Here is a 16,335-nt window from a genome sequence, read left to right on the forward strand (position 1 = left end):
AATTCATTTTAAGAACAACTTTTACATCAAATATTTGAAAGGAGAGATATCAAAATCACGCACAGAGGAGAGTATCTATAGTTTGTTAAAATGCAGATAATTAGTTTTTTTTTTTCCTGGTGCTCTAATAAGTATTGTTTTCTTGGTTTCCCCCACCCAAGACCCCAAGACTAACAGAGCTGTTTGTCCTTCACTTACAATCCTACTACTATTTTCCTCTGGTTACCAGGAGAGTTCTCTTTCTTTCCTGCTCTTTGGAAAATAAACTATGCCTGTATCAACCTCGTTCAAGTTTTATGGTAAAAGTTACTTGTAACCAGTCAGGTTTTTACTAGATTTTAAAGATCTAGAAAGTCATAAAGATTGTTTAGGGGTTAGAAGATTCAAGATACTGAGAGAAGACACCAAAGAACAGCATTTGACCAAGACAAGAAAGTCTCCCTATAAATTTCAGTATAACRTATTCAACTGTCTGCTATATGGAAAAAGAGAGAGACTGGGAACATCCTGCTATTGAAGAATCAGTTATATTATGCTTCCAGACCCAATTTGATTAATGGAAATGCTACGTAAACACACAGCTGTACTGCTTCTGGACCAAGCTACCTTCGTTAGTTTAGTTATGGTGCTATACAAATTTTTGCCAAAACACAGCACAATACAACTAAACCCAAAATGCTTCACAGAAAGCCAATTCAATGGTATGCTTTACCCAGAAACTGGAAAATCTACCCATACATAATGGAACCTAACTGCAGTACATCTGTGATGTCTGGTTCTGTAGCTATGCAAACCCACAACACAAAGGGTTTACACTCAGTGCACATATAAATTCTGTATCCAATTTAATATCTGTGCCTACTGTAATATTTCAACTCAATTAAGAAGTTATGCTAACTGAGCATAAACTTGGATATAAAAGTGAACAAACATTTATGTTCACTAGGAAATTTACRTTGGATACAAATTCTTTAACAATTTCTCAGATTCCTCCGCCTCAAATCCTTTCTCCAAGGAAATCAGATTTCTGAAAATTGGAGAGGAAACAGATGGGCAAACTATACATTTTAGTCAATAATAAATGCATGGCAATTCTTCACCACTCAGGCTTGTTTTCTTGAAACAGAAAACAAWTAAAAAAGAGGAGAATGATTTGTCTTTCTCTCGTATGCTAATTTTCTAATTAGAGATCATTACAGAAGCTGACATAATCAGAATGAAGGACTACAATGCATTTCACTGGACAGGAAATCTAGCAAAAAAGTATGACTTTTTGCAGAAAATCTCCAGTACCAAGGAACAGCACCATTTAAAGAAATTTTTATTGAAATACTTCCAGTTTCTTTATCTGAACCTGCATTGGGGAAAATAAAAAAAACTTGTGCTGACATTTGCATACTTCCTTCCTTTAAACAGCAATGTTAAAGTTGGAGGAGGAGATGAACTACAAAGTTTTATGGACCACTGGCAAACGAGGCTTTGAAATATTTTTGACTTAGGTAAATTGAGAGTTAATGTGACGTYTATTTCAGGATGAAAACTTCTTAGATCTCAACCACAGTAGTGGGAGAGTAGAATAACAATCCATTACTGGTAGGGACTGTAGCTCAATACATTGAGCAAAAGTATCTCCTTAAATCAAACTTGCAACAGATTATCTGGAAAAAGAAGCYAGAAGCTTCTGTATGAAGCTACATAAAAAAAGGATATCAAGACTTTCATGCTGACCATCACATCCTGTTGATCAGTCTGAATGGTAGGTATGTCACATACTGTTGCTGTCTTCCTGCATCTTTTGAAAGACTACCTGATACTACTGGGATGATTATGACCCGGAAAAAAAAAAAAAATCAAACACTAACTCTCTGACAATATGAAAGAACACCACAGAAAAGAGATCAATAATTAATACTTAAAGCAGCAGTTAACACTACATTAAAAAAGCAGGGAAAGTAGACTATTTAAAGAACTGAAAATGAGTTCTTCACCTCCCATTTGCAAGACTCAAGGCCATCAATAGCTCTCTTAAGCCCTCTCAGAGGCACTGTCTAGTATCTAAGGGCACAATACCTTTGCTAACAGAAATTACTACATTAGTATCCCAAGACCAATCATGAATCAGAAGTTGTGTCAAATATCCAAAGCAGGAGACTGCTTCAARGTAGGTGTTTCTTGTCATCTCATTTACACATACTGAAGTTTCCATAGTATTTTCTAATTTCTAGTTAGTAGAGCATCTTGAAGTGATTCTGAAAAGCAGTCTCAGTTTCACAAAGCTGGATTACCAAAACAGTACTAGTATCCAATAGCCAAAGAGCTATTTAAGCAGGTGGTAATACACCAAAACTGTTGTTCTTCATATGATCACAAAGAGAGCAAGTTAGACCATGTGTCAATAACTTTAACAGAAAGCTGGAAAACTCTCATTAAAATTTCCTTTTTCTCACATTCATGCATTTTTAGTGCACATTAAAATTAAGCTGCAGATTATTGCCTCCTCCTCCCCCCTTTCATATATAGATTAGGAAACTATTTTAGGGAAAACTGATGGATGAATTATATTATCTTTAGAAAACAAGCTACAAAAAAAGCATGCCAAGTCTTATCTAAAGAAAAACAATTTTAAGAGGGCAACAGTAACTTTATAGGAAAGTCATTTTTAAATATGCTGAAGAATAATACTCCATTGAATGCAAATACTAAGCAATTAGTTTACTTACATAATAATTCTCCTGTTCAGGAACCAATACTTTCTTCTATGTCTGTCATATCCAATGGGTTCATGTCGAATGTATGGTTTATTTTTTTGGATTTCAGCAACACAGTCAGTTACTCCAGGCACCTTATGTGCTACGCAGACTTCACACTGCCATTCATCCTCCGGTACCTCTTCAAGGGGTGGTTTCACGCACTCTAAATGGTACACGGCTGAACAAGTTTCACAGCAAAGCAAATCCCCAAGTTTGTGACAAACCCTACAATGATCATCATATTGGATAACACCTTCTGACATTAACTCTTCACGTGCAATGTTTGTTGTAAGAAACTGATCCACTAAGAACTGCAGAACTTTGATTTTATTCTCTACTGGTCCATAAGGATAGTCCTCTGTTTCTTGAAAAGGAAGAACATGATGGTATTCCTTGTCACTCTCACAATATACCCGCAGAACCTCTGGCCACGTCATTCCATCTATGAAATACAAAGTGGAATTAACGCTATCTTTGAGGTCAGCAGGTCCAAAGGTAGTATTTGAAGTGTCTTCTTCACGTAAAACTGCTTTTAAAAGCACTATATGCATCTCTGCCATAAGTGTGCACTGCTCTTGACTTACCAGAGCAGCACAGAAGTCCTCAAAACGAAAAGGAGAGAGGCGTAAAACAGTGCCAAAGTTCCTTAGTACCTCATAGATGGCAATAACATTCATTATATGCTCACTAGGCACCATTAAGTCCTCTGAGGATTTAGGAAACTCCAAAGGTGGGATATCTTTTTCTTCCAAAATTGGAGAACGAGGACGATGCACTCTTTGTCTTCTCCTACCTGGAATTCAAAATAACAGTAAGAACTTTGCAATTCACAAGTCAACGTTTTAAAATGTCTGTCAGCAATKACCTTCTGTGTCCAACTCTTTCTAAAGCACTACAAATTAAAGATCATCTTTACAGCTACATAAATGTGACATCACCTAAAAATCTGATATTTTAATTAAGAGTAAAAAAATAAGACACAAATCTGAAGTTTAGACACTTACAGCAGTTGTACCTCCCATGCACTATATATCTTGTGAATATTTAAAATGACACATAGAATTCTAATTGTTTGAATTACTTAAAAATAGACATTTCGTTCAGCCAAAATATTAGTTTAGAAGTTCTCATTTTTATCCAGCATGACTAGTTTATTATTCTTTATTGGCACGTTAACAAACTTGGAAGAATCAAGATTCAGGTAACAGACTGAAATATTAAGTATCAAAATACCACAAGCTATTTTCCTATTCAGTAATASCACACAGGAAAGTCTGTGCCAAGCTGATGTCTTAGGCTATCAATTTCAACAAAACTGAATTATAGACGTGAACTTAAATCACTTTTCTTGTCCAATGATTCTAAACAGGGTATTTCTCCTGGACACTGACAAGCCAGAAACAAAAGTCAAATGTGACTTTTATAAAAATGCTTTACGAATTCCCAATTTTTCTTAAAATCAGACTTCAATAAAACAGGAGAGAGAATCACAGGATGAGAATTGGGGAAGGAGAAATCTAACACAGTTGATCTGCAGAGCTGTTTCACTCCCTAACAGAAAAGGCACTGAATATATTTGGTCTGTTAGAAGAGATGCTACACTTTCATGTCTTAACTTCTACTACACTAAATATCACGCAGAAGGAAAGAAGAAAACGTATATGGTACTATCAGAATTCCTAAAAATATATTTTACACCTCTACTGAATTAATGCAAAAGTATCCAGTTATATGCAACTGTTCTGTGGCTATCAATCAAAGTATTAAGATGCACCTCCTTTTTTTTTTTTAAGTCTTAAAGTTTAGACAATCTTATAAGTTAATCATTAGTTTAAAAACAGAACTGGGATGCAGAACTATTTTTATGTCCTCCTGTAAGCCTGCAAAAATTCTGGACAGCAACAAAAATTTATGTTTATCAATGCTACAGAGAAGCGTTCTGCAGGAACCACTTTATTCACTGGGAAAAGCCAAARGAAAAAGAGCTGTCCATAATAGCAACTTCACACACATGTTCTAACAGAAAGTGACCTATATTATACACCACGTGATCTGAGATTGAAGAGTGACACAACCAGTATTTTGGAATTTCAAGCTTCACGTTAACTTCYTGATCAAGTTCTGTGAGTGCCACTGACATCAACAGAGGTGAATTCTGGTCACCTTGGAAATTATCATCRAGAGGTAATGGTTCTCTCTGGCAATTGTTCATCTCTATTTTCTCCAATACTTCTCCCACAAACAAAGAAAATATTCCCTAATGTAATGGGGGGAGGGGGAAACTAAGGCAGACAGATGCACAAAAACAGATTTGCTGAATTAGAAAATACCATCACCCAAACTCAAATGTCTTGACTAGAAAAAAGTGTTACCAAAAAGAAAAAATACTTAAAGATGTATCTTAAAGATGTAGAAGAGAGTTTGCCAAATGATTCCACAAGAAAAATAAACCAACAATTGTGCTAGCATGGCAAGAGGACCAGATACATTTCTCTCTCAAACTTTAAAACCGTGAATGAAATCTTATGCAACAACTAGGCGCTCTGAAATAATATAAAGGGATGAACTGCCACATGTTTCCATTACATAAATAATGGGTCAACATCAGCTGCATATAAAAATATATTTCCAAGTTTAGTTGAGTTCTGACTCTGTGGAAAACGAAAGAATGCTTATATGACTGCCTTCCAATAGGTTGCTGCACAAATCAGTGGAAAATGTTTAATCGTGGAAAACACACAAAAATGCAGTAGTTTCATAGCTAGACAAAAAAGCAAGTGTTCTTACAGCAAGAAATAACTGGATTAAACATAACATTTCTACCATCAGGATCCAAAATCCTATAGGCATAAAGCTGAAAGACCACAAAACAAAACAAATACTSCTATTTACATGTGAAATTACTTCAGGTTTCTGAAGCTTCCTCCAAAAAACGCATGATGGTGTAAGACCAGCCCTAGCAGACGGTCACACAAGACACCACAGATATTCTGAAATCACTAATAACCTTCACTAAGTTCAARTATCACAAAAAGGTGGTGGAATATAAACCTAGATTCTTTTCAGTACCTGCAATTGCAGCTGAAAAATACTTTGTCTATCAAACAGTAAAGCCTAGAAAAAAACAGCCCCTGAAGAGAGAGAGAGTAATGTGAAAGATGACCCTGACTTACCTACATCAATCAGAAAAGACCACAAGAGACTGTAGTTTCAGCAAAGATAAACTAGAAAGAGTGAACATGGCTGAGAAGCAAACACCACTTACTTCCTCTCATTTTTTGAGATGTGGTACTTTGAAAAAAAGTTATAGTTTCTTTTTCTATATTGTTTTTATTCTCCATTGAGAAAAAAAGACTATCCATCTACCTTCTTCAGTACTGTCTGCTGTCTCTTTCACAAGAGAGAAAAGCTGATATGTTACCTCAAACCAGAGAGGTTAAAAAACCCCTTAAACCAATACACTCCTAACATTCTATGGAAATAATAAAAAAGTCTCTAACCTGTTGTGTTGAAAAAGAAGTATATTGGTGCTATTAGTRTCTACAACAAATGTGCTATTAAGATATGAAGTACATCACTTAATACCATAATAAAATACACTGTCTCACTGTTAATGCCAACAAAATTCCAATTCACATTGTAAACCACACCATTTCTCAAGAGCTAAAAGTAACTTCTCTCTATTCTGAAGCTGACCCGTTTTGAGTAATTCTGCACTACATACAAACTGGTTTCCATAGCTAAACAAGGGAAGCATTCAAAGATGCAAAACATTTTAGAAAGAAATGGTATCCACACATATTTTAAATGGAATGGCTTGGTTGCACGGTATCTCAGATCTTTCTATGCTTTTTCTTTCAATTTCACTTTTGATCCATTACTGGCATTTGCTATACTGCCTTTGAACAAAACTTAAGTCAAGAAGAGAATCATACAAAGTCTGATTGGGATACTCCAAAGAATTTGTGCTTACATGTATTACTGTTGATGTATAAACTGTAATCTCAMGAAATGACTCAAGAAAGTGACAACTGTAAGAAAAAATTGTTTTATCTCCAGTGAAAAAGTTATACATTTTTTGACAAGGGGCTCTTAAATTTTTACAAACTCAAATAGTTATTGAGCTTAAGAGTGTAGAGCAATTGAATGCGATACAAACAACAAAGTTCTACAGTCTCTGTTGAACAGGAATGTAATTTTGTGTTGTCCTTCCATTTTCTATGTTCTACAAGTTGGGTATATTTCCCTCCAGTACAGGCAACTGAAGAGGGGGACAAAAAAAAAGAACTTTTGGCATGTAGGACTAAGAAAGGCAATTTTGATTTTCAAGTAAGGACTCTAGGCTTTTCTGTAATTCTGATAACAATTATTTCATTGCTAATTATCTATAGGGTCCTGACAGTCCACACAGTTTATACTGCTTAAAAAAGGTTCCAGCCTACATGAAGATTTTTTGAAGATTACAGCTCAAGTTTACAAAGCTGTTCTTCAGCGACACAAATGAAAAACAACAAAAAATAAAATTAACTTTTCCTACAATACTCAACTTACCAAGCTCTTTAACTTCAAGGAAGAGCCTCTTTTCCTAAAGATATTCATTAACTCAAAATTAATATATAATTTAAGCGATATAGATTTGCCCTGCTTAGTTAGGGGTGATCAACTTCTAACTCTGTAATTTGCACATAAGACACTATTAAAAACCRTAAGGGTTCATATGCACATCTGAGATCCCAAACAACAGAATAATTTAAGGCAAAAGCTGAAAAACACTATCCATCTCACTCCACTGTGGGGAGTGACTGAATTCGACTTAAACTAGGTTTTAGATTGATTCATGAATATCAGCCAGGTAGGATTCAAAGGTCAGCATTCTCCCAAAGTTGGTAAGGTAACTCAGAAACCCTCAACTTTCTGCATGATGTAGCTTAGTACAGAAATTTCACTTGAATGACAAAGGAACCACACCGCCTCCTGCACTCTAACATGCCCACAATAATGTGCTGAAACAATGTACAATATGCCTAAATATGTTACATTCTAGAATAAAGCTGTCCATTGCTTGAATCTAACATTCACCAGTAGAAAAAAAGTGGTCTCTGCAACCATTTCTACCTTTTTTTTAAAGATATACTAAGATTTGACAACTCCATTTGTTATTGTCAACTGTCATTGATTTTGCCTTCCACTAGAAAGTCTGAGCACTATCTCCAACAAGCGTGATTAACTTAATAGTATCAACTTAAATATTTAAGAAAGAAGTRTAAGCTCATGTGGATTACACATGACAAATACACAAAAAGAACAYTTATTTTCATTTGGGACACTATATTTGTGCATTAGGTTAGTACGTACTTAAGAGCAAAGGAAACAGTGTAATACAAATTCAGTGAAATGACCACCCTGAGCAGTCAACAAAAGTATACTTTTATTTGATTTTCTTTTTAAACTTTGTATTACTACACTTACAATAATTAATTCCATATAGCTTAGTATAGTTTACTTAACTTTAGATAAATCATTTTTACTATTTGCCCTACAGAGTTTCCTGTCTGCGGAAAAACTATTCTTATAGCAATGGATTGTTATTTTAAGTAGAAAATACAGTACGTATCTTGTCCAGAACAGAAAATGTCAGAGGTTTCCAGAGCAAGCGTATTAGCAGAAGTTACCTCCCCTCTAAGCACCACCACTAACTGGCTAGACTTTACGCTGACTCTTGATGTATCTAACCTCAATTAAAGAAATTCAATCTATTCACACTTAAGTTTCCCAAAATGGAAAAAAGTTTTATTACATACAAATTGTATATTTCTAAGCTAGTTGCTACATCTTAACCCAACCCCTGAATCAAATTCCACCTTCAAGTTGAGCCAGTACAAACAGAGAGAAAAGGTCTACCTCTACTCTACTCTGATTATCTAGTGTCTCAGCACTATACTTGAATCAAGCACAGATACACTTCTAGATCACATTCCTTCACTAGTTGTCTCCAAAACTGATGTAATCTGCAATAGTTGCCTCTCCCTATTTTGAATTCTCTAGTTGAAGAGCTGCCTATAATTAGGATTAAAGAGTAAACAATTTTATTCACATGGTACATTATAGATATTGATAATTATAGTCTACATTTACCACGATCTATTAAAATAATTAATATTATAAATATTTAAGCAAAACACGTTGATATTTGAAATAAAATGAAGTCACTGAACTCGTGAAGTCACAGGCTGAGCATGCAGAACTAGAATTTACTGAAGCAATTAAGAAAAAAGCCTTTCTACCCTTGTCCTTTTTTTTTYCCTCCAGTCTGTTCAAGCTATTCAGTTCACAAATTTAGAAACGCACTGAAGTTGAAAAGGTTTGGAAAGCTTGTTTCCATTCTCATACACAGACCAAAAAAAATAGAAAGCGACATCTACTAGCTCTTTAACCTGGGAGGACATGGAACTTGCAAATAGTTTAGTCATATTTAACATTTATTTCATATGGCCAGTTTTAAAACACTTATTATTATTGCTTAAAACACTAAACTACTACATAAATGTCCATAATATTTAAAGGTTGTACTGTGACCAAATATTACTTCCATGGTTTTTGTGCCTTTAGTTGTATTCCAATTACCATACATATGTAGCCTAACAAAAGTCATAAAACTCCTATTATACTTTTTGTGCAACTTATATTACACATCCCTTCACTCCAGATGTAGAGCAATAACAATATAAAATTTTTCAGCCTAGCACATTTATCTGGAGGATGGAGGTCCTACACACAAAATATTCTGCTCTGGTATACAATCTTGGAAAAAAACACCAGTTCCAGCATTCCTTGGTCAGAAAGCTCACAACTAGTCTGATTTCTCCTCTCTAAAAACTTTCCCTTCCTCTTAATTCCTCATCACTTGAGTGTCAAGGCTCCAGCTTTAAACTTTTTGTTCACTTCTGCAATGGAGGAGAAAACTGATAAAGCACAGGGGAAAAGAAAAAAAGATACAGCCTGCAGAATTTCTGATACTTCAGTAATCTATCACAGTAGAAGAAAAATAAAACAAACAAAACCYCACAGAACTGACTGTAGTGAGCAAAAGGTTTTCAATTTGCCTCCAATAAGAAGATAGATTAATTTTTGGCTTCAAGTCCCACAAGTCAAGTCAAAGTATGTTATTCTTCTATGCTTTCCTTCCTCCAAGGAATTTTGGCTTTGCACACTCTCCTTAACTTATTGATATTATCTTATTTTTGTTTGGTGTCAATAGACATGTAACAATCAGCTGCTTGCTACCCCACATACTACTTTGCACCACAAAAGTTTCCAATGAGAACACACCACAGGAGTTCTTGCTAAAGCTGAAAACTTTTAGGATAGTTGATGAAAAAAAATAAAAAAACACATAACAGAACTTTTTTTTTCCCCTAGTAAAATGCATAAACTGGACATAGCTACATACTTTACACAACAATAGCCAAACTGGTTCCTCAATTAAAAGTAGACCTCTTGGGAGAACATTTGTTCAGCTTACATTAGAGAGGAAAAAAGGTAGTAAAATGAAAGTGAATCAGTTTAACATAAAATAAAAATATATTATGAAAAGCAGTATAAAAATTGCTTAAGATGGATAAAAAATTAAATGCTTTGACATTTTCAAAACCTTTTTTCCCCTTGGGGAGAGGGGAAGCTTACATGACAATCAACATGTTTCTAATATTCACCATTCAAATCTCTTCAAGAAAACTTTTCTGAAGGAATATAATACATTTGTAAGTCTACTTTAGCTCCAATATGAACATTAGTCTGTAATCCCAATGGATGCATTTTGCCTGGAAAAACAGATTAAACTTAAAATCTAAGCTCACATTAACAAGCAATATACCAATCACTGCAAAAAATTTCAAAGTTGCAGCAAGAATAAGAAAACAGCCAGTTACCAGACCAGATCTGAGAGCATTTTGCTGAGAGCACTCATGTCACAGAAACTCTAAACATGCTCCAAGTCCTGAATGACTACTCCCCTGCTTTGTAGGACATTAGGTCTTTTATGTTCTTCAAAAACATAGCTTGAAGTTTCTTTGGCTGTTTGTTATTTATCTGGTTTGTATTTCTAAGATGTCAGTATGCTTCTGAATCAGACCAGGGCTCTTTACTGATTTTAAGAACTTAATTCCTCAGCACTACTGCCATGAGCAGAACTTCAGTATAATCCTTCCATATTAGCCAAATGCTAAAATGATGCTTTATAACTAATGCAAGCAGTAAAAGAAACTCCATGTGGTCATTCTGAGAAGTACTCAGAGTCACAACTCCTTYGTGCCTAGAATTCAGGCAAATGCAAAAATAGAACAAAAAAAAATTAACGTAATAATTACTTTTCAGAAACATTCTGGTTGACAATTTATTACTTAGGACATACTTGGGATACGGTATTATTAATTTCAAAAAGGTGCAAGCTCCCCTCAAGTCTATTAAAATCCACATTTACTGCCTTTATGCTAGTTCCACGCAATCTCAAAAGTCAGCCGTGCAATTTTACTGCAGACCTACAGAAAAGTTTACRTGATGAATTCATCTGCAGTATGTTGAATTATTCTACTATTTTTACAATGTACATATTTTGATAAGGTATTTGCTGCACAGAATTCCTTAGAAAAATTACTGAATTGACAAACTCTTCAGATAAGCTGCAAATTAGCATGTCAATACAACAGAATTAATCATAAATTTATTAAGCTGCCCTTCTACACAACTTCTTTGTTAAGACTTGAAATTGCCTCCTACATTCTTCATGAAGAGCTAGTGATACTTCCTCTAGATTATAAATCAAAGTTCAGATTTCTAAATAGTAAAATAAGAGCACGTCGAATTATTTTAGGAACGGGATACACGAGATAAAGTGTTTGTGAGTCTGATGAATATTCTCATGTAACAGACAAAGAGGCTGCATACTGTACTATCATATCTCAATGTCTTAACTCCTTGAGACCATGAAAATGTGTTAAGATATAAAATTCTCATAAGACACAAAATGCAGCACCTGCTATTTCCAGCTGAATTGTTTTGCCCCAAAGGTAGGAGCACTCTGATAAATAGTTGGCTAAGCAAAAGTATTGGTCAATCATTGTAAATGCTCACAGATTGGTAACATCCATCCAAAAATTATATTAAAAATACTTTAACGAGATAATCTTTTGGCTCACAACTGCACTGTTGTGCCTTTGCTTGTTAGACGGTCTGATGTTTATCATCTCAGCCAAAATCGAGATGAACAGATCTTCCTAAAGTTAGTTGTTTATTAAGGGGCGGGGGAAAGGCAGTTTTAGGCATCTTGATTAAGTCATGTTTTAAAATTCTGCAATGTAGGGAAAATACTTGGTATATATAAKGCAATTGTCACCAGCCTAAAGTAAAAGTTACAGTGGACAGGTAATGGTAAAAATATTTTGTGACACAAGATGTACCTATCCTAAAAGTACACCTATCTTCTGAGGATATAAAGGGAAAACAGAGAAGGGGTAACACACACACAATCCCTCCACCAAAGGTCCATCCAGGAGAAGAAAAAGTAGTAATAAACATCATATACATTCACAGAACAAAATTTAAATATACCATTATCAGGTATTGTATCAACGGCATATTATTATCCTTAAGGCTTTGTTTTTCTAAATACTTGAATAGTAACATAGTAAAAAAGTACTCCAACATCCAAGTTGTGGCTATAACATGAACTTCACAGAGGAGCATAAAAATTGAGCCTTACTTGGCTACAGACATTGCACTGTGCTCTTTAAAGTCATAGTTCAATATAACTTTGAAAAACTCTAAAATTGTTTTACCCACTTAAATGGGATGTAATTTAAGCGTAAAATCTTGCTTCACCAGGAGAGCTTCATTAGTATTGTAATTTTTCAACATCCTGCTCTACAAATACCTCTGCCACCCCAAATACTACCACCTAAAGGTAGTAATAATTCAGGCTGCACRTGATCTAGAGAAGATAAATAGAAAACAATTGTTCATAATCTCCTTGAGTAGAAAACTAGCAGGCATCAAATGATACTGTCAGGAGGTAAAATTTTTGTTTTGAAATAAAAAAGGAGATAGTCCTTCAACCTGTATAGTTAACCACAGGAACTTTGCCACCGTATGTTACARTTAGTCTGGTCTGAAGACTTGTTTATGACAGAAAAAAAATACAGCAAGAGCTACAGAGCAATTGTGGCTCAGCATGCACCTAAATCAAAGACCAATAGAGCCTGTGAGGGTACTCTGAAGACATCACTATACGCTTGTCTGATTCTTCCCACTTTTTTCTCCACTGGCCACCCACAGATAAAAAAAGATACTGAGATCAGGTGGATCTTCCTCTTGCTTATTAAAGTTGTTCTAATGTCAAGTATCTTTTCCTGGATTATGATAAGACTAAGATTTCAATTAGTACACTGTGTAGCAGTATTCACAGTATAGATATTCATTAAACAGAAACAAGACAGAAACATAGCTGACCAAATTAAAAGTCTGGCACCTTCTCCTTTGCAAAAGGGCAACAGTAAATCTCTTAAATAAAGAGCAAACAAACAAACAAAAAACAACACAGCCTTCAGGCCAATACTAACTAATCAGAAGTTGCAGTATATTGCCAAAACAATGTAGGTGCTTTAACTATCAATCAGTTAGTCAATGTCACAACATCATGTACTCCATAGACTGATTAAAACGCTTACATTTAAACTTATTTCAAAAAAGCTAAAACTGAAGTTTCCTTGATCAAGTGGAAAATAAGCATATAAGTTATCAAAGTGATTTCTGCTACTCAAATATCAATTTAAACCTGTATATGTTTGCAAAACAATGCACACAGAGGTGTCTTATTATTTGTCAGAACATTTCAAAAATGTTCTCATATTTTGTAGAACTTTTTCAGCCTGAATTTTCATGTCAAAACATTTTCCTGAGCTAGCCACAGAAAGTGATAAAAATATTTTCCCCTGACAAAAGCACCAAAAGGAGGTAGTCAGAATGAAAGTTAACACAAATAAACAGAAAACAAAGAGTTAAAAGAGTTAAGAGAGTACTTCAGAATTTTTTGTTCAGTGAAGCTAGACCTCAATCTTTAAAGTTACAAATATCCATAGGAATTCAATTTCATTGCAGTACACCCCTGCAACAGGTAAACTAATACTTACTCAAAAAAATAAAAAACCAATTATCTGTGATTTCAATTCATTTAATAACATAGTATTTAATTTAATTCCCTTAGGTTCCTGATGATATGGATATAAATTTAAGTATTTGTGTGTGTATGTGTGTATATATTATATAAATACAGATATGCACTTTTTAAAAGTACTATTAGTGTGTCACATAATGGACTGCTACCATTCAACTAACCAAAATAAAAACAAATGACAAATTTAGTAGCCAGTACTTCCCCCTTCTTCAAAGAGATCTGCTAGCTGTTCAAAAGCAGACACTTAAGAAGATGCAAAGCATTTACACAACCTGTTCCTCCCCCCTTCCAAATTGGCCAAATACTTGTACAGTAACAGCGTTTGTTATTCTGCAGCCCAATTCAGCAACACACTCCCAGGTTATTCTCAAGTTTAACTGCTCTCCTGGTTCAGAGACAAAAAAATAAAAATCCTAAGCCTGAACTCCATTCTGGAAATAATTCAAATAAGCCTAAAGCGCTTAAGTTCAGATAGAGACTTTTTGAGGCTTCAAACCCACATGCCTAATGAACTAATTAAAAAACAAACAAAAAAAATGCAGGCCCCCCCCCAAAAAAAGAGAAAAGCTCAAATTTGCCACTAGAAGTTAAATTAAAAAAATATATATAATCATGATGATGTTAAAGACCTTTAAACCCCAACATGAGTTTTAAGGCTTGCCACATCTTAAAATAAATGCAGTATTTAAAACCAAGACTTTTGACACAACCGCCACCCTTTAATCTTTGTTTAAGAAGGTCTTACTAACTAAAACTAGGTTTACACCCTTGCAATGAGGCCCTGTGCACTTTTCCCTAAACTATAACAATGCAATCTCCATTTTGAACAATGCACCTCATTTCCCTCCTTGAAAAGCTAGTTTTGTCTTAAGGTCAATAAATGCTGCTTCCACATGTATCTCTGATTTCAAGAGCCTGCAAAATTTCAGTGTTTATGGATTTTTTGTTTTTGGCCACTTCAAGTTGCATGTGCTTCCTTTCCTTATAACATTAAGTTATATTCCCAGGCACAAGCCATCCTCTCCGGTATATATTTGCAACCRCTTCTTTGCAATACATGCAGCTCCTTGCTCTTGTTTTTAAATCCTAAGTGAATGCTCCACACACTTTTGACATTATTTGCAACATGTTCTGGTGTAGCATGCATTTCCGCAGCAACCAGAATCTCTATGCATATTTGCAAAGCATCCCCTTACTACAGCATGTTATTCCCCCCTTCCTCCCTCCCCTGACTGGATGCGTGTTTGTAAGCACCTTCTAACGTTCCCTCCATCCGTGGGGTTGCCAGTCGTTAATTTGCATACCCCTCTCTCCCTGTGAGTGCTCGCAGGCATCCCTTACGATCCGCATGCATTCTTCCTCCCATGCGTGTATGTATTTGCAAACCTAGAGGGAGCATGTGGGGTGCCCTCGCCTCGTTTTTAGCTCATCCCACTGACTCTCTACCTGGGGTGCTGCTGTAGGTGCTGTGGCTCCTGAAGCTGCTCTCAGTGCAATAACTGGCATCGTCTTCATCCTCCATCTCTTCAGGGTAGTCAGAGTCGTCGTCGTCCTCCTCCTCCATGATCTCCTCCTCCTCTTCCTCCTCGGAGTCCTGGTTATCCTCGGGGTCTCCCTCCTCTTCCTCCTCGGACACCATGCTCTCCTCCTCCTCTTCACTCTCATGATCGTCGTACACCACTTTGCTGATGCTCCTCCTGGACGAGGCAGCCCTGCCTTGGCTGTTGCAGCTGCCTCCTCCGCCTCCTCCCCCTGCTCCTCCAGCCCCGGCCCTGCCCCTGCCCTTACCGCTGCTGCCTCCCCCACCAGGGGTGCTGCTGCCGCCGCTGCCTCCCTTCCTCTTGCTGCCCCCCCTGGGGGAGGTGGCGGCGGAGGAAGAGGCCTGGGCAGCCCCGGCTCCCTTCTGCTTGGGCCCCGCCGTCTCCGCCTGGGCCGAGGTCGCCCACCTGCCGCGGCTGCTGCCCCGCTGCCGGGACCGCAGCCCCCCAATGGGGCCCGCCGGGGCGGGCGGAGCCGGGGAGCTCGCCTGAGCGCCGGCCGCCGCCGGCTGCTGCTGCTTGGGCGGCCTGCCTCGCCGGCCCCGCATCTCTGGGCGCTGGCCGAGGGGGGAAGGGAGGGGGAAGGAAGGCTCGGGAGGGCGCTCGGAGTCCGGACAGGCGGCTACGGGGAAGCTCCCCCCCCTGCGAGGGATCCGGGCCGGGGAGGGGGGCCGCCGAGCCGTGAGGGCCGAGAGCTCAATCCGAATTGCCGGCGTCCCGCTCCGGATCGCCACCGGCCGCCATCTTGTTTCTTCGTCTCTGCCTCGGCTCGCTCCGCTCTGACTGGGGGAAGCGGCGGCGGCAGCAGGCCCCGAGCGCC

The 16,335-nt window shown here is 37.1% G+C and overlaps 1 protein-coding gene across 14 annotated transcripts in view; it reads right to left on the bottom strand.

Annotated features, from left to right (window-relative positions):
- Positions 1–16,302, bottom strand: part of BPTF (bromodomain PHD finger transcription factor) — a 59,865-nt gene extending 43,563 nt beyond the window's left edge. For all 14 annotated transcript variants that reach the window (XM_085304703.1, XM_085304698.1, XM_085304696.1 and 11 more), the window contains exons 1-2: positions 15,424–16,302; positions 2,721–3,543 (exon numbers count right to left, since the gene is read on the bottom strand). In XM_085304703.1, coding sequence (XP_085160829.1) covers positions 2,721–3,543; positions 15,424–16,063 — 1,463 coding nt within the window. In that variant the 5' untranslated portion in view covers positions 16,064–16,302. The remainder of the gene's footprint in view (positions 1–2,720; positions 3,544–15,423) is intronic.
- Positions 16,303–16,335: the final 33 nt, after the last annotated feature.

This window comes from Rhea americana, unplaced genomic scaffold, assembly GCF_003343005.1.
Source record: "Rhea americana isolate MKP2758 unplaced genomic scaffold, rheAme1 scaffold_21, whole genome shotgun sequence".
NCBI classification, from domain to species: Eukaryota; Metazoa; Chordata; class Aves; order Rheiformes; family Rheidae; genus Rhea; species Rhea americana.